Source organism: Eschrichtius robustus, chromosome 15, assembly GCF_028021215.1.
Source record: "Eschrichtius robustus isolate mEscRob2 chromosome 15, mEscRob2.pri, whole genome shotgun sequence".
Lineage (NCBI taxonomy): Eukaryota > Metazoa > Chordata > Mammalia > Artiodactyla > Eschrichtiidae > Eschrichtius > Eschrichtius robustus.
Genome location: NC_090838.1, coordinates 63,692,309 through 63,711,606, shown reverse-complemented (window position 1 = coordinate 63,711,606; position 19,298 = coordinate 63,692,309). Strand labels below are relative to the sequence as shown.

General features: G+C 37.2%; 1 protein-coding gene and 2 pseudogenes across 9 annotated transcripts in view; 2 read left to right on the top strand and 1 right to left on the bottom strand.

Moving 5' to 3' along the window:
• ALMS1 (ALMS1 centrosome and basal body associated protein) overlaps positions 1–19,298 on the bottom strand; it is a 265,152-nt gene that overhangs the window by 103,945 nt on the left and 141,909 nt on the right. For 7 of the 9 annotated variants that reach the window (XR_011076641.1, XR_011076640.1, XM_068564773.1 and 4 more), the window contains one exon: positions 7,235–7,405. The exons of the other annotated variants lie outside the window; for them this stretch is intronic. Coding sequence is in view for 5 of the 7 variants with exons in the window: in XM_068564773.1 (XP_068420874.1) it covers positions 7,235–7,405 (171 nt within the window). In the remaining 2 variants the exon portion in view is untranslated. The remainder of the gene's footprint in view (positions 1–7,234; positions 7,406–19,298) is intronic. 9 annotated transcript variants of the gene reach the window in all.
• LOC137777457 (eIF5-mimic protein 2 pseudogene) lies at positions 1,836–3,288 on the top strand (annotated as a pseudogene).
• Positions 13,413–13,706, top strand: LOC137778061 (mitochondrial import inner membrane translocase subunit Tim8 A pseudogene; annotated as a pseudogene).

Sequence of the window (19,298 nt, the reverse complement as noted above, 5' to 3'; positions counted from 1 at the left end):
ACTTCCTATCTCCAAGCATGAATATTTTTCAACAGAGCAGTCAGAAAGGCAATAGAGATTACTAAAAACAACATAATGAACACCAATGTGTCTACTATAGAGCTTAAGAAATAAGATAAAACATTACAGATATAATGATATAATGATAATGATACCCTGTGTAAAGCCTCAATGATACCATTCTCTCTTTTCAGTAGCAACCTTAAGCTCAATTTAGAGTTCGTCAATCTCAAGGATGTTCTTGAACTTTTTACTATACAGTGCTGCATGTATTAGTCAACAAGGTACTGGATTGTTTTGCATGTCTTTAAACTTTATATAAAGGGTATAATACTCTGTGTACCTTTAAGTAACTTGCCTTTTACACTCAGTATTACGATTGGGGGATTTACTCTTAGTGACTCTAATTAACTCATTCTCAGTGTTATGTAGAATTCTATGGAATTAATATATCAATTTTCACCTGTTGATAAACTTTAGGCTATTTCTAATTTTTTAATATTGAAAAGCATTACAATGAACATTACTATAAAATTTCTTGGTAGGTTGTATGAGTTTCAAATATCTTCTCTCAGTCTGTGTCTTGTCTTTGAATTATTTATGATGTCTTTCGGTGCACAAAATTTTTCATTTTAATAATGCCACTTATTTTCTTTTTCCTTCATGGCCTGTGCTCTGTGTGTCTTCTTTAAGAAATCATTATTTCATGGTCAAAGGATAGTCATCTAAATTCTAAAAGCTTAAAGTTTTCCTTTTTACATTTAATATCATTTGGACTACTTTTTTGTTTAGTGTACAGCAGGGATCTATCTGATTTTATTTTTTCTTACATATATAATCAATGGCCCAAACACTATTGAATAGTTCATCCTTTCTCCAGGATTGTTATGTCATCTGTGTTATATATTAGTTTCCACATTCATGGGTGTGTTTCTGGGTCAACATATTGTTCCACTTTTCTTTATTTATTCCTTTGCAAGTGAGGTCTTAAATATATATATTTTATATATATATATATAAATTATATATAAATTTTATATATGTATATACATAAACACACACACACACACACACATATAAGTCTTTTGACGTCCGGTATGGCAAGTTCTCTTACCTTATTCTTTAAATATACTTTTTGATTTTCCAAAAAATTTTGGAATCAGCCTGTCAAGTTCCATGAACAATCCTACTGGAATTTTGAGTAGCGATTCATTGAATTTATTTAAGTCTTCCTTAATATATTTCAATGAAGCTTTATCATTTTCTCTACATTAGTTTTACATGTCCTTTGTTAGATTCATTTCTAAGTACTTATTTTTTGTTGTTTTTCAAAAAAGTATCTTAAAAAAAATCTTTTGCATTATGTATCGGAAGACATGTATCAAAAAATGCACAGAGAACTCAGTGAATTGGTAAAAAGTGAACAGGTACCAGGTTAAAAAAAAAAAAATCTGCCTAGAACCCTACATGCTCTCCCTTCATTCTTTCAATCTCCCCCAGGCTGAGCATAACACCCCATTTTAAATGCAACAAATTACTTATATTTCTGAACTTTATATAAATGGAATAATACAGCACATAGCCTTTATGTCTTGCTTTCTTCTCTTACATTATATTTGTAAGATTCGTTAAGTGTTAAAACAGATATTTGTCTTTTACTCAGTCTCATTTACTGGTTACTATTCAACAGTGTTAATATGCTACAATTCACTCATACTACTGGAAAAATAATGGCATAATAAATATAAAAATAATGGCATCTGGGTAATTGCCAGTTTGGAGCTATTACGAAAACTGCTGTAAAGAATATTCATGTGGCAGAGGAGACACCACCACTGCAGTTGCCGCCACCTCCGGGATTTCTGGCTCTTTTCTCTTCGCCTTAAATTCGGATGTCTTTTATGAATAATCAAAAGCAGCAAAAGGCAACGCTATCAGGCCAGCGTTTTAAAACCAGAAAAAGAGATGAAAAAGAGGTTTGACTCTACTCAGTTTCAAGACTGCATTATTCAAGGCTTAACTGAAACTGGTACTGATTTGGAAGCAGTAGCAAAGTTTCTTGATGCTTCTGGAGCAAAACTTGATTACTGCCGATATGCAGAAACACTCTTTGACATTCTGGTGGCCGGTGGAATGCTGGCCCCAGGTGGTACACTGGCAGATGACATGATGCATACAGATGTCTGTGTGTTCGCAGCACAAGAAGACCTAGAGACCATGTAAGCATTTGCTCAGGTTTTTAACAAGTTAATCAGGTGCTACAAATACCTGGAGAAAGGTTTTGAAGATGAAGTTAAAAAGCTGCTGCTGTTCTTAAAGGGTTTTTCAGAGTCGGAGAGGAACAAGCTGGCTATGTTGACCAGTGTTCTTCTGGCTAATGGAACACTTAATGCATCCATTCTTAATAGCCTTTATAATGAGAATTTGGTTAAAGAAGGGGTTTCAGCAGCTTTGGCTGTAAAGCTCTTTAAATCATGGATAAATGAAAAAGATATCAATGCAGTAGCTCCAAGTCTTCGGAAAGTGAGCATGGATAACAGACTGATGGAACTTTTTCCTGCCAATAAACAAAGCATTGAACACTTCACAAAGTATTTTACTGAGGCAGGCTTGAAAGAACTTTCAGAGTATGTTTGGAATCAGCAAACCATAGGAGCTCGTAAGGAACTCCAGAAAGAACTTCGAGAACAGATGTCCCGTGGTGATCCATTTAAGGATAAAATTTTGTATGTCAAGGAGGAGATGAAAAAAAACAACATCCCAGAACCAGTTGTCATCGGAATAGTATGGTCCAGTGTAATGAGCACCGTGGAATGGAACAAAAAAGAGGAGCTTGTAGCAGAGCAAGCCATCAAGCGCTTGAAGCAATACAGCCCTCTCCTTGCTGCCTTTACAACTCAAGGTCAGTCTGAGCTGACTCTGTTACTGAAGATTCAGGAGTATTGCTATGACAACATTCATTTCATGAAAGCCTTCCAGAAAATAGTGGTGCTTTTTTATAAAGCTGAAGTTCTGAGTGAAGAACCCATTCTGAAGTGGTATAAAGATGCACATGCTGCCAAGGGGAAACGTGTCTTCCTTGAGCAAATGAAAAAGTTTGGAGAGTGGCTCAAAAATGCTGAAGAAGAATCTGAGTCTGAAGCTGAAGAGGGTGACTGAATTTGAAACTACATCCTCAGTAAAGCAAACAGGAGTTGTAAATAAAATGTCATGTCTCATGTGTCCTGGTTCTTACATCTTCAACCTCCCTATATCAAGCATGATATAAGGGCTTTCATGGCAAAGTTCATTTTAACTGTTTCTATGGTTACTGGAAATGTTGGATTTAGTTTCTAAAACCATGTTTTAGAACTAGTCTATCTGGGAGAATCCTTCTTTGTCTCTTCCAGCTTCTAGTGAACCCTAGTGCTCCCTGGCTTTGGACAGCATAACTCCAATCTCTGCTGTCTTCACATGGCCTCCTCTTTTTTTTTTTTTTTTAATTAATTAATTTATTTATTTATTTTTGGCTGTGTTGGGTCTTCATTTCTGTGCAAGGGCTTTCTCTAGTTGTGGTGAGTGGGGGCCACTCTTCATCGCGGTGCACGGGCCTCTCACTGTCGCGGCCTCTCTTGTTGCGGAGCACACGCTCCAGACGCGCAGGCTCAGTAGTTGTGGCTCACGGGCCCAGTTGCTCCGCGGCATGTGGGATCTTCCCAGACCAAGACTTGAACCCGTGTCCCCTGCATTGGCAGGCAGATTCTCAACCACCACGCCAGCAGGGAAGCCCTCCTCTTTTTATAAGTACACTAATCATTGGATTTAAGGCCCACCCTACATCCAGGATGATATAACCTAGAGATCTTTAACTAGTGACATCTGCAAAGACCCTATTTCCAAATAACATCACATTCTGAAGTTTCCTGTGGACATGAATTTTGGGGGGATTACTACTTAACCCATAAAACAGATTTTTGTTTCAGTTTGTTATTCCATGTTTTTATTGTTGAGTTCTAATTTAGCTACACTGTAGTCAAAGAAACTGTTCTGTTTGAACATCAATTCTTCAAAACCAACAGCTTCATCAATTTTTCTAAGTGTTCCGTGTGTTCTTTAAAACATGAAAAGTTCTCTATAGTAAGTCAAATTTTAAATTCCATTTTTAAATCTTGTCTACTTTAATTTCCTTTCCTGGTCTCTCAGTTTCTGATAGATATGTACTGTTGGGTTTACCTATGTTTTCCTGTCATTTTTCCTGCATAGAAGTTTGAGTAAAAGAAAATAAAGTCAAATTTTATCTCATTGGTATATTTGAGCCTTTTGTTCTTACGTGGTAAACTCATAATATATATCAATATTTTTTGGCCTGGAATTTTATTTTGTCAATATTAACATCGCTCATTAGCTTTATTTTAGTTAGTATTTGCCAAATATATCATTTTCCATCTCTTCCATGTTTTGGGAGGTAAGGCAAAATAAACTATAATCTAATCAAAATAACATATACAAATGGTTTTGAAAGTCAAACAGTTCCAGTAAACTTGTAACAGAAATCAACAGTTTTCAAATACCACCAATTTATTTAGCCATTTCTTCTAGTATCACTATCCTTGTTTGCAAATAACATGCTTTATATTGCTGTATCCTTTTTAGTTCCAGAAATTATTTTTTGATTTCCTTCTATGATCAATATGGATTTACCTTTTATAGAACTTTCCTGTCACACCCATATTCCCTCAATCTATCTTCTGAAAAGTTTTAGCCCTATATTAATGTTCATTGTTTATACATTATGTAAATAGTAGTCATGATGATTAAATCAATATTCAGTGATTGTGTTATGTTTCTATTATTCACAGTTAAACCAACTAGTATACTGTAATCACATTTATTTTCTTTTACAAAGTTTTGCTTTTACTGAGGAGTTAATAATTGCCTATTTTTGCATGTGCTATGTTTCTATATACCAATCCCTACATCATCCTCATAAATGTAAAGAGAATTGAAAATCTCTTCTAAATACAGTCAACTACATAAGGTATTCTATCAACTTGACCTTTTTCTTGCAGTCCTCAATCTGAACTTGTTCTAGATCTTCTGTACCACCACTGCAATGGCAATTCCTTTCCCCTCTCTCCTATGTTGGCCCCATTTCCTCCATCCCATGTTTTCCTTTAACAAATATTAAATCTACTCCTTCGTTTTATTTAGTGAAATAGTTTTCCCTCAGAATTTCAAGGCATTACTCCTTTGGTTTCTAGTTCCATGTATTATTTTTGAAAAGCTTAATGTCAGTCTAATTTGCATTTCTTTGTATGGTACCTGTTTTCTTCCTGGAAGCTTTCAGAATCTCTTTCCTTGCCAGTATTTCAAAATTTCAAGGTCATGTGCCTTCGTGTGGATTTTTACGTACATGACAGTTCCTATTAACGTGGAAATTCATATCCTTCAGTTTTGGAATTTATTCCTATATTAGTCCTTTGAGTCCTTCTTTTCTATCTTCTCTATTATCTCTATGGAACACCTGTTTTTTGATGTTGACCCTTTGGGGCCAATCTTGAATTTTTTTTCTTTTCCCTTCTTTTCATGTTCTGTTTCCTAACAGATTTTCTCACTTTTATATTCCAATCCTTCTACTGAGATTGTTACTTCTGATATATTTAATGGGCTCACTTAGCTATTATACAAAAGTCACTATTCAATTTTCCCCAGCAGGTATCTTCCCCCTATTCTTCTTAATCCTTTAAAGTGAGAGGCTCTGAGGCTGGGCTTCTCTGACGGTGAAATAGGAGGACTTTTCCTTAGGATGCAAAGTCTGGAAATAGACCAACAATAATAGTAGCAGTAGACCCCCATAACAAGTGGGAGGTTATAGGGGTCCCTCAGTTAACAAAGCCCAACTTTATTTCACACACATCATCCTTACCAAATGCAAACTAGAGGTGAGTTATATTTGGTAAGTTCATTGTGCAGACTTCTGATGGAGTTCCCTTAGTCTATCACTTTGTTCCCTGTCAATTTTTCCATATCCACCTCCTTCTCAATTGTCTGACAGTGGGATCACAGGGTTATCTATATGTACCGAATTGCCACTAGTATATGAGAGTTTTTATTTATGAACTATACTTTGCAAAAATATTTGCCTTTCTATTTACTTGGCAGCCTCCATGTTAACTGGCAGATGTGCTTCTTTTATCTTATTTCAAAAGACTTCAAAATGCTTTTCAGTGCAACAAAAAGTTATCTGGAAGAATAAATGTGTGCACTTTAGCAAGCAGCCTTTCATTCGGTTTCCTCATAAAAGCATTAACAACATCACATGAAGTCATTAACACTATGCCAAAACTGGAACATAGAGCCAGCCTATGTTTGAATACTGCCCCGGGATCAGTAGGTCCTATTTGGCTAATAGCTATGCGCAGGAATAAAAAACTGTAAATGCAACAAAGCAACACACGCAAGTATACACGTAGAATTTTCAGTGGCTCCTGGAATTTTCATTTAATAAAAACTACTGTGCATCAATTAAAGAAGCACAGGTCAGGGATGCAAAGGAAAAAAAATCATGCAGATTCCTAAAGATTAAAAGCTTTTATAAAACAGTGGGGCCTATATCTAGGGGCAAGGATGAAAACTCAAATACCCACAGTCACCAGACTGACAAGGTAGATGTATGAAGTGGATTGAGTCTGAGACTCGTGGGGACTGAAGCAGACAGGAGAATGTATGTCCTCTCTGCAGAGGACAACCATGCCTCAGGGTCAACGATAACTGCCATGGAGGAATACAAGTTGAGTGCAACTACATATTCTGACTTCTCAAGGGAAGCCCAAAATCTTAATTTAAGATGTTGGCAGCAAAAGTTTTAAAAATTTAAAACACCATGTGAGCCATACAGTTTACTGCAGAATCCAACCTATGAGATATTAGTTTGTACCATCTGACAGATAAATTCATGAGGCATTTTAATCCAGATTTTCTATGAATTTTAGTCTTTAAAACATACTTAAATGGATATTATTTCATTTCAAAAGTTGCAATATATTTCCCATAGTGAAAATAAAGTCTACAGTTTTCAAAAATCTAAAGCATTTAAAAAGATTTTATATTTTCCTTCTTGCACATATCCAATAAAACAGCTAGGAGAAAAGTTTGCATTAACAAAGCAGAAAAAAAAGAAAGCCTGGACAATACTCTCATTTAAGATGAACAGGAAAAAAAACGGCCACAGAATACACAAAGCCAATCCAGTCACCTGCATTATCTTTCTGAAAGGGTTTTTTCCCCATTGACAAGGATGCCTTAGTTACCACCCTCTTACTGTAGATCCCCTCTTTATGTTTAATGTTAACAGTGTCTGCCACGTCCTCATCCCTTGTGCCTAGCACCTGAGCCGGGAAATCTGGAGCAATGGCATCATTGGATCCTACAGAAAAATGGAAAAGTAGTACAGTTAACACAAGTACAGATTGAAGAAAGACAAAAAATTTACCTCTTAAACCGCTTCTATAAAAAAGGCACTACCATGGGAGTGTTACAGGGTAATCAGAAGGAGACATGAGTCAAACTGAAGCTGTCAGAAATGTACAATATTGCAACAATATACTGGAGAAGCAAGTGACATAAGAGGAGACATATAAATTAGAAGGGAGACAATTTCCAGCTCAGGAACGTTTTCAGAGGAGGAGAAAATAGTTTGTACCTTGGAAAGTAAGTAGGCTTTTTGAAATATGGAGAAGAAGAAACAAAGGCATTCTAGGTAGAGGTTACAGCATTAGCAAAGACCAGGAAGCAGGAAAACAGATTAAGCAAAACAATCGGACACTTCTGTGGTCAGACTGTATTATGTACTACATTAAAGAGAGTGGTAGGAGATATTAAAAAGTAATTGTTTGGGACAAAATTCAGCAGGGCATGGAATCCCAAGCTAAAGGGGTAAAGGGTGTAAATTTTACTGTACATGAAATGCAACATCATTAAGGATTTTTTAATAAAGGGAACTGCAATCAGTTACATTGTAGGAAGCTTAATCTGACAATAATACAAAAGACAAAACATTGTAAGGAAAATTTTATGTCATAAAGTAATACAAGATTGGAAAGTAACTTTATTTTCTTTAAAATATATTTCAATATTCTTAAATCCACTAATATAGGAACTGATAAGAGAAGTTTATCCATGTCACATATAAGAGGCAAAAGAATATCTCTGGACAAACAAGAGTTTATAGTAACTATAGAATTATCTTCTGCAAAGATGCGTTTCTTTCTTAACTGGTACTCCATACTTCATGCATTTTCTAAGCACCTAAAATGTGTATGGCAATAAAAGCTGGGTAAGTATCAGTTCATTTGTACAGTATAAGTATAAATAAGTCATGAGTTATATTTCAGGACAGATTGCAAGGATCCTATTAAGCCTTCTGGGTCATATGTACACTGAGCTTTTCTTTGCTTCCGTGGCATCACGTTCTTTTAGTTGCTCCCTACCTCTCTGGTAGATCCTTAGTGTCCTTTCTTCTACCAAATCTCTCAATGCTGGAGTTCCTCAAGGTTTCAGAACTGGGTTCTCTTCTCTTCCTGGATGAACTCATTGATCATCAATGTATGGACACTATATGTGGATGACCAACAAATAGATATCTCTAGCTGGAACCTGTTTTCTGAGCTTCAGATTCTAGCATTCAGGACACAGCTAGCCTCTAAAGCATTTGGAGGAAAAATTAGAAAACGATGTCCCTTCCTCATAAAAAAAAATTTGTTTTATATATTATGATACAACACAAACAACTATACGTGAGGGTCTCTTCACCACCTCCCTTCATCCTCCAAGAGAGGTGATTATGTCAGGTTCAGAGTTAGGCAAGGAAGAATAATTAAGTTCCTGAGAGCAGTGCATGGATGTACAAGAGAATCAACCTCCTTGGAGCTGAGAGGCAGTTGAAAGAGAGTGTAGCCACACATATGTGTCTATGCCATTGAATGTATGTGTACTTATTTTCCTGCATCTGTGCACAGCTGCAGAACATGTGCAGATTTACGTTTCGGGCAGGAAGAGAGTTAACGTTATTGCTCCAGAACGCTAACAGGAGATTTGGAATCTTCACACCTGGGTGTTTTCATAAAAAATGGCATATGTTTATGACGTGAACAGAGCCACCTTCTAGATAGTGCCCTTGCATAAAACGTAACTGTAAACTGACTTTGTTTACATTCAACTGCAGCTTTAACATCTCCACATGGATGTGGAACAGAAATCTCATTTTTAACATGTCCAAAGTAGATATTTTGACCATCTTCTCCAAATCTGCTTCTTCCTCAGGTTTCTCCATCTCAGTAAATGGCACCTTTATTTACCCAGTTACTTATTCTAGAAAACTAGAAATTGTTTTTTTTTCACCTCCTTCTCCCTCACTCTCCATATTCTATTACCAAGTCCAGGAAGAACTATTTCCTAAAAATAAGTTGAATGTGTCCACTTCTCTCCATCTCTGTCATCATCACTCTAATCCTAGGTGCTACCATCTCTGACACTAATTACTGCAACAGCCTTCAGCTAACTGGTATCCTCACTTCCACTTCTTGACCCTCCCTTCCTTCACCTGGGCTCCCTGCCTTTCCATCCACAAGCTATTCTCCATATAGCAGCCTGAAAAAAATGTACAAATGTAAATCAAACCACAGCTGCCTACTAGAAGAAAGTTCAAGTGCCTTAATATGGTTTACACAACCCTGGATGATCTTGAACCTATCTATCTTTAACCATATCTAGCCACAGCTCTGCTCTACCCACACTGCCTTCTTCTCACTTGGCAAATGCATCCAACTTTCCTGTTTCTGGAGGTCCTCCCATTCTGTTCCCTTCCACCAGCACACTCTCACTCCCCACTCTCTGCCTGCCTAACTTACCTATATCCTCTAGATCTCAGCTCAGAAGTTTCTTCTTTGGAAAGGCCTTCATGGGCTCCTAAAGCTAAACTGGATCCTTTTACTCTCTTAAAACTCTTCTTTATTTTCCTAACTCGTCATTTGTAATTATGTACTTATTTGTCGTCATTTGTAATTATGTACTTATTTGTATCTATTTGTTAATATGTGTCTCCCCACTTGAACATGATCACAGGAGGCATGTTTATTTTATTTTGCACAGCCGTATAAATGTAGCACCTAGCATAGTATCTGCCAGAAACACGGTAAGAACTTTAATACTTTTTTGGTTGAAGAAAAAATGAACATAAGCTGAAAGTTTCTGTGACCTTAAAAAAAAAATAACCAGGTCATTGCAGAAAGTTCAGAAAAGTAAGCAGAAAACAAACCAAAAAACTCGAGCATACTTTGGTTATAGATCCTTCTAAATGAATATATAGTGGGATCAAAATGTATATAGTTTCAATATCTTTTTTTCCCACCCAAAAAGAGATATATTTTGTTTAAATGGAATTTAAAGTCAGCATAAAAAGTGAAAAAAACATGCAGGGTCAAAATCATCCTTGAAGGTTGAAATTGATATCCTGCCTGCTCAATAAATGCATCAGAGTCCACTTTTTCCCCCTGGCTTGTAACAGATCACTGTGCCTGCATCTAAGCACCTGATGAAGTACCTGACTTGTGTTTAGAGACCACATTGTACTAAAAACACTTAAACTCTAGAATCATACTCAGGGAAGCAAGTTAAAAGATGCTTAAACTATAAAAGTCAAATGAAGACACTGAACTTCGAGAACTGAGGTTTCCCACCTCTCATTTCAAACTCTCTCATGCTAATATGCTGATAAGAGTGTGGAGGGTACAACACACTTGTACTCTTAAGGTTCATTCTCCTCTTCTCTTTTTGTTAAATACATGTAATTGAACTTGTTTAAATGCATGTATGACACAATGCCAATGTACGCCAAAATTACTTATCATAGATAAAGACATTTCATCGTAATCTATTCATCTGACTTATTTATGCTATCTTAAAGTTTCTTGTTTCCTGTTTGTTTGTTTGTTTTTTTTTGGCTGCGTTGGGTCTTCGTTGCTATGTGTGGGCTTTCTCTAGTTGCGGCAAGCCGCGGCTACTCTTCCTTGTGGTGCGCGGGCTTCTCACTGCAGTGGCTTCTCTTGTTGCGGAGCATGGGCTCTAGGCTCGCGGGCTTCAGTAGTCGTGGCATGCGGGCTCAGTAGTTGTGGAGCAGCACATGGACTTAGCTGCTCCACGGCATGTGGGATCTTCCTGGACCAGGGCTTGAACCCGTGTCCCCTGCGACGGCAGGCAGATTCTTAACCACTGCGCCACCACGGAGGCCCCTCTTGTTTCCTGTTCTTGTTCTATGTTATTTTGCTTATTTTATATACTCAACAATAATTTGGAAGACAGATAATCTAGTTTTAAAATTCTTTTAGAGTTTTTTGTTTTGGTAGCTTTTTTCCATTGTGGTAAAATATACATAAAATTTACCATTTTAAACATTTTTAAGTATACAAGTTAAGGCATTAAGTATATTCACATTGTTGTGCAACTATCACACCATCCATCCCCAGAATTAACTCATTTCCCCAAATGGAAACTCTGTACCTATTAAACAATAGCTCCCTTTTCCTCCTCCTCCAACCCTTTTGTGACTGGCTTGTATTACTTAGCACAATGCCTTCAAAGTCCATCCACAGTGTAGCATGTGTCAGAAATTCACTCCTTTTTAAGGCTGAATAATATTCTATTGTATGTATGTATCACATTGTATTGATCCATTCAGCAGGTGGTAGACATCTGGATTGTTCTCACCCTTTGGCTATTGTTAATAATGCTGCTATGAACCTGGGTGTTCAAAATCTGTTCAAATCCCTGCTTTCGATTCTTTTGGGTATATACTTAGAAGAAGAATTGCTATTTCATATAGTAATTCTATGTTTCATTTTTTGAGGAACCACTACACTGTTTTCCACGGTGGCTATACCGTTTTACATTCCCATCAGCAATACACAAGAGTTCCAATTTCACCATATCCCTGCCAACCCTTGCTCTTTTTTACTTCATAAAAGCCATCCTGATGGGTATGAAGTGGTATCTCTTTGTAGTTTTTATTTACATTTCCTTCATGACTAATGATGTAAAACATCTTTTCACGTTCTTTTTGGCCATCTGTATCTTTCCTGGAGAAACGTCTCTTCAGATTCTGTACTCATTTAAAAATTAGATTGCTTTTTGCTGTTGTTGAACTGTAAGAGTTCTTCATATATTATGGATAGTCATCTCTCATCAGATATATGAATTGCAAATGTTTTTCCCAATTCTGTGTGCAACCTTTATACTATGTTGATGGTGTTTTTTTTTTGGTGCACACAAGTTTTAAATTTTAATCAAGTCAAATTTATTTTTTATGAAAACTTCTTTAACCTATCTGATCACCAAGTCATGAATAAAATGACAGCTCTTCAGTCAAAAAGACAAAAAATACAATTGTTTTTTCTTTTCATGCCTTTCATTCCAAAATCAACTTTTGGCATTTTTTTTTCCACCTTGTAACTAAATTTGCTATTTAGATGAGTGTTGTGTCAAACTGACTTCAAAGTTCACCACTGATCACTTTCAGCATTGCTTCATTTCTCTGTAATGAATTCTTCATTTTGATTCATCTCTTCAGCCGGGTGAGTCTTCAAGTGAATTTTTCAAGAAGGTACAGAGGTTGAATATACTTTCTAGCTGCTGTGTCCTTGTGAAAATGTCTTTTCATTGTCATAGTGCTTAATGAAAATGCACTGGGTCCATAAATCCTTGAATTACATAATTTTCCCAATAAATACAGATTTGGTTCCATTATTTTTACATTTAGTATTTTAAATAAGCCTGATATCAGACTAAATTTTCTTCTCTTAACTTTTTTTTAAAATTTTATATTTATGGGATTTTCTTCTATTTATTTTGACTCAAAAATCTTTTTCCGATATGTGTCTCAGTCTCTGATTTTTCCCTGGATTTTTATGGCAACTTTCAATCTGCATACAGTGTTCCCCTTTTCAGGAGAAGGATGTTTTATTCAATTAAGTGTCTGAATATTACTTTCTTCCTCAGCTACAGATATAATTCTTGGTTTGGTTTACTTAGCTATGTTTCGTATGTCTCTCATCATCTTTCACAGCATTTTCATTTTCTTCTTCTTTTTCCTCTGTAATTTTGCAGACTCTCAGATTTGTCCTCATCACTAATTTAACTTCCTTCATGTTAATTCCACCCTTTCTTGCCTGCAAAATGTATTTTAAATCTGTTACCAAATCTTTACAGTTTTAGGCACTCTTTTCCTTCATATGTTCATTCCTGCCCCCCCCCACACACACACACTTTTTTTCTAATTGAGACAAAACATGAAATTCACCAATTAAGGGTTCCGCCGCGGAGACACGTGAAGGTCGGTGAGGTGGTGCGGAGTTTGTCTCGGCACACGTGGCCGCGCTGGGATGGCGTCCTCCTCGTCTTCCTCCGCAGCGGGTTTGGGCTCGGTCAACCCGCAGCTGCAGCATTTCATCGAGGTAGAGGCTCAGAAGCAGCGCTTCCAGCAGCTGGTGCACCAGATGACGGAACTTTGTTGGGAAATGTGCATGGACAAGCCTGGGCCAAAGTTGGACAGTCGGGCTGAGGCTTGTTTTGTGAACTGCGTTGAGCGCTTCATTGATGCAAGCCAATTCATCTAGAATCGACTGGAACAGACCCAGAAATCCAAGCCAGTCTTCTCAGAAAGCCTTTCTGACTGACCTGAGTATTACCTCTCTGGAAAAGGAAGGGAGTTCAAGAAATGAAGAGCAGTTGATGGGATGGTTGAAGAAAAGGCTGTGGGGGGGATCGGCTCCCACCTTTGTCACTCTTGGGACATCCTGTCATCTGAGAATGAACAAAGACCAATTTTTGTGTGTGGGGGTGGTTTGAGGGTCAAATGTGTTTGGGGTTGTGTTTTTTAATGCTAATCTTGGGAAAACAATTGACAGATGAATGGAAAACTCTACTAGGTGTATGTTACCGTATGTGGGACGATGCTTTCCTCATAGTCCCATTAACTGCTTCCTATAATTTTAATAGTGGAACTGCTCTATAATTTGATATGTGGGACCACATAGGTAATAATCTGTTATTTGTGTGGATTCCTTTCAGATTTCTGGAGAGATCGATATACATCTTTGTGTCTCTCAGAAAGGGCAGCAGTGGGGGAAAGAGCAATTTGGTACTTGACTGTAGGCCTCCTTATCTAGTGTTTGATTATCAGTGCTGGAAATAAAATGTATGGAGTATTCATACAGTACATTTCACCTTTCTAGATTATCTCCCTCCCTTATACTGTGATTCACTTAAATATCTATATATAAAGTACAGTCTTGAGCTAGTACAGGTAGCCTGAGAGTCTAGAGGCCTTTAGTTAAAGGAATCTAGCCAGCGAACATAATTCTCATACTAAACTGCCACAAGGAAGAAGTTAACTTACCCTGTATGTCAGGGTCCAAAAAAATTTAAAGATGTGCCTAAACGAAAAAATAAGTTATAAAGATTTAGGCCAGTCAAAAACTAACAGCAGTTTCAGGTAGAGGTGCATGCCTAATGTAAACCAGCATAGTTTCCATTTACTGCGTTCTTTTAATCACTGAAATAAAAGCTTCTACAAGATTCAAAAAAAAAAAAAAAATTCACCAATTAAAGTAAGTGTACAATTCACTAGTTCTTAGTATTTTCACAACCAATATTGCTATCTAATTCCAGAACATTTTTGTCACGCCCCCACAAAGAAATCTTGTATATGTTAGCTGTTACTCCCTATTTTCCCCTCCCCAACATGCCCTGGCATCCACTAATCTACTTTCTGTCTATATGGATTTGCTTATTCTGGACATTTCATATACATGGAATTATACAATATATGACCTTTTGCTATTGGCTTGAAATATTTCTCCCTTTAATAGTGTCAGTTTTTCGGACTTCCCTGGTGGTACAGTGGTTAAGAATCCGCCTGCCAATGCAGGGGACACGGGCTCGAGCCCTGGTCTGGGAAGATCTCACATGCCGCGGAGCAACTAAGCCCGCGCGCCAAAACTACTGAGCCTGCGCTCTAGAGCCCAAGAGCCACAACTACTGAAGCCCGTGCACTTAGAGCCCGTGCTCCTCAACAAGAGAAGCCAGCACAACGAGAAGCCCGCGCACCACAACAAAGAGTAGCCCCTGCTCGCCACAGCTAGAGAAAACCCGCACGCGGCAACGAAGACCCAACACAGCCAAAAATAAAAATACAAATAAATAAATAAATAAATTTATTTATTTATTTAAAAAAATAGTGTCAGGTCTTTTCATTTTAATTCTGTTAGTTTTTCTTTATGTATTTGGGACTTGCTATACTGCATTTGTCTTTTAAGTCATATAGGAGAAAAACTGAATTACAAACAAAAATACATTTATACTGTCTTTTGTATTTACTTATGTAGTTTCCTTTAGTACTTTTTTCATGTGGATTTAAGTTACTGTCTGGTGTTCACCATTCCATCTTGAAAAAAATCTCTTTAGTATTTTCTGTGGGTCAGTTTGCTAGCAGTGGAGTCTTTCAACTGTTATTTATCTGAGAATGTCTTAATCTCTCCTTCATTTCTGAAGGGTAGTTTTGCTAGGTACAGAATACTTGGTAGGCAGGTGTTTTTCCTCAGCTCTTTGCATATGTCATTGCAATGCCTTCTGGCCTCTATGGTTTCTGATGAAAAATCAGCAATTAGTCTTATTGAAGATTCTTTGTACATGATAACTCCGCTCTTGCTGCTTTAACACTGTCTTTGTCATTTGATGGTTTATGATGTATCTAGATGTGGCTCTCTTTGACTGTATCATGCTTGGACTTCCTTGAGCTTTTGGGATGTGCAGATTAACAGCAGTCATCAAATTTGTGAAATTTTAGGCCATTATTTCTCCAAATACTCCTTCAGTCTCTTTTTCTGTCTCTTCATCTGGAACTCCCATTATGTATATGACAGGATGCTTCAAGGTGTCCCATAGGACTCTGAGATTCTGTTAATTTCTCTTCATTCTTTTTTCTTTCTGTTTCTCACACTGGATAATCTCAATTGGCCTATCTTCAAGTTCACTGACTCATACTTCTGCCTGTTCAAATCTGATACTGAGCTTTCTCCAGTCAATTTTTTATTTTAGTTATTGTTACTTTTCAACTACAGATCTTCTATTTGGTTCTTTTTTGTAATTTCTCTTTATTGATATTCTCTATTTGGTAAGACACTGTTCTTATACTTCTTTAGACATGGTTTCATTTAGTTCTTTGAACATATTTTAAATAGTTATTTTAACATCTTCATTTAGTAAGTCCAATGTCTGAGATTCCTCACAGACAGTTTCTAAACTGCTATTTTTCTTTTGTATGGTCCGTATATTTTTATTTTTACTTTGAATTTCCGTATCTTGTAACTTTTTGTTGAAAACTGGACATCTTAAAAAATATAATGTGACAACCCTGGAAATCAGAGTCTACTACCTCCCTAGGGTTTCCTGCTGTTACTTTACGCTGTTTTTTTTTAAGTAACTTTTCTGAACAAATTCTATAAAGCCTACTGAAGCTGCCAGTCAACTAGCTTAGTGGTCAGCTAATGCCTAGATGGAGATATCCTTAAACATGTGGTCTTCTAGAGTCCTAGGAATATATCAATGCTTTTCAAAATATCTATGGACATCTCATCCTCAGTTTTTCCGTTAAAGCTTTTGGTTAGTCTATTGTTTGTCTCAAGTGTTATCCACTGCCTCATGCATTGTGACATTAAAACACTTGCCTGGGGATTTCCCCGGTGGTCTAGGGGGTAAGACTCCGAGCTCCCAATGCAGGGGCCCCGGGATCGATCCTTGGTCAGGGAACTAGGTCCTGCAACTAAGGAGTCCACATGCCGCAACGAAGATCCTGAGTGGTGCAACTAAGACCCGGCGCAGCCAAAATAAATAAATTAAATAAATAAATATTTAAGAAACTAAAATAAAACACTTGCCTGTAAGTGTTTTTTGACAAACACCTCACACATAGACACAGAGGCTCATACGCACTGGATAGCTCTGAGTAAGGTCAAATAAAGATAAGCCTTTTGAGTGGAGTCTTCCAGAGAGCCATCAGACAGGTCAAATACTGACAATTCTTTGGGAATGAAATCGTGAAAGAGGTCCAGCTCTGTTCTGCTCCCTCCAGTCCTGGGAATGCAGGCTGATATTGTTCAAGGTTTTCACTGAGCTGAGTGTGGCAATGAGAATAGGGCAAGGTAAAATGCCACAAGCTTACTATTCTTATCAAGGTTCAGCCATTTTTCTTGAATAAATGCTTACTACAAAAGCTACAAGCCTTTGGTTAATTTCCAGAGCTTTGGAAAAGTTTTCCATAAAGTTTTGCCAAAATTCTGTTGCTTTTATCACAGGGCAAAATGTTGGAGGTCTTTACTCCACCATTTTTTTCTGCTATTAACTCCTCACTTTGTTTTAAAAATCCCAGCCAGTTCTCTCCCCATGGCTTTTTGCTCCTATTGACAGTACTAGTACATAAAGTATTTAAATGTCTTTAAATGAATATCAAAATAACATCTATATTATATATTGGTATGAGGTATAAAATGGCTTACAAAAAAAAAGACATAGTACCTATCTTCACAGAACTTACTGTCAGATATAAATGAAATCCTGTTACTACTTCAGAGTGTTACTTGACCTAATGAGTAAATATCTAACATCTATCATACCTATCTTCACAGAACTTACTGTCAGATATAAATGAAATCCTGTTACTACTTCAGAGTGTTACTTGACCTACTGAGTAAATCTCTAACATCTATCTCTTTCTTTGCGAGGTTACCTTTGCCTTGTTTTTTTGTTTTTGTTTTGTTTTTAATTTATTTATTTTTATTTTTGCCTGTGTAGGGTCTTCGGTGCTGTGCACGGGCTTTCGCTAGTTGTGGCGAGCGGGGGCTACTCTTCGTTGCAGTGCACAGGCTTCTCATTGCAGTGGCTTCTCTTGTTGCGGAGCACAGGTTCTAGGCGTGCGTGCTCCAGTAGTTGTGGCACATGGCTCAGTAGTTGTGGCTCGCAGGCTCTAAAGAGCGGCTCAGTAGTTGTGACACACGGGCTTAGTTGCTCTGTGGCATGTGGGATCTTCCCAGACCAGGGCTGGAACCCGTGTCCTCTGCATTGGCAGGCGGATTCTTAACCACTGCACCACCAGGGAAGTCCCTTTGTTTTTGTTTTTAAAAGAATTTTATGAGTTCAATTGTTTACTCATTCTCAACTGAGGAGAAATTATTTGGTCTAAATATCTGCAATGGTTTATGACTCTCCCTTGGCCCCAGACTCTAGTTGGATCTTTCTAATATCTATAGAATCACAACATACTAATAGACAATATCTATCAGAACAATTCCTAGGCTTTCAGCTAGATCAGCTCTACTGGTCTAAGAAACTATTATTTTCTACTGTCAACTCCCTCACTCTCAGAATAGATGCAGAACATGATAAATGACAACCTCAAGTATATATAGCCAACAGATCTCTTCTTGTCTAATTGATGCATTCAGTACTTTATTTATACGGACAGTATTTCTCAGGATACAATGTACCATCCCTGAGTCATTTCCTCTTCCCACTACTGTCCAATTTTTCTCAAAGGTAATGTCTCCAAAGGGAAGAGTTAGGATGTAAATGAATAGAAGTACACAGGAGGCCTCAAAAAATACTGGAACACCTGATTACACTTCTATTGGTTCATTCTGTCTTCTGAACTAGGGGGCTGAAAGTGAGACTGAGATAAAAGATTTTCCTACCTACAATCAATTAAGTAAGCTTGTTTTATGTCTCGTAGCCACTAAGTGAGTTTTTAAAATCATAGCCATGCAGGTAGTGAAAATTTCTTCCAGTTCCTGGTTATAGGCTTCATAATCAATCCTAACACATGAGCATTTTGTGGTTCTTTTTTTCAGTGGCATCACAGTGGGAAATCAGGAGCAATTATATCAGGGGCTTTAACTCAGTTACCATTAGATACTAGTTGGGTCCTCTTAAAATTAACAGAAAACCTGCGTAAGACCAGGGACAACTACTTTCTTTTTAATTTCTACACCTATAAAGATGTCTATTGACAAATCATGAACAATTTATATCTAAACTGAACCAAGTCAACTCCTGTGGACCAATCAATATGTTATCCCAACAATCAAAACCCCGCACCATACCAACTCCGTAGCCTTATAATTTTCCACAGAAAATATTTATTCAGTTCCTCCACAGGATGCTATTCATTTTCTAAATCTGCAGTTCTATTGTGGTGATCTCACAGGGATGTTGTG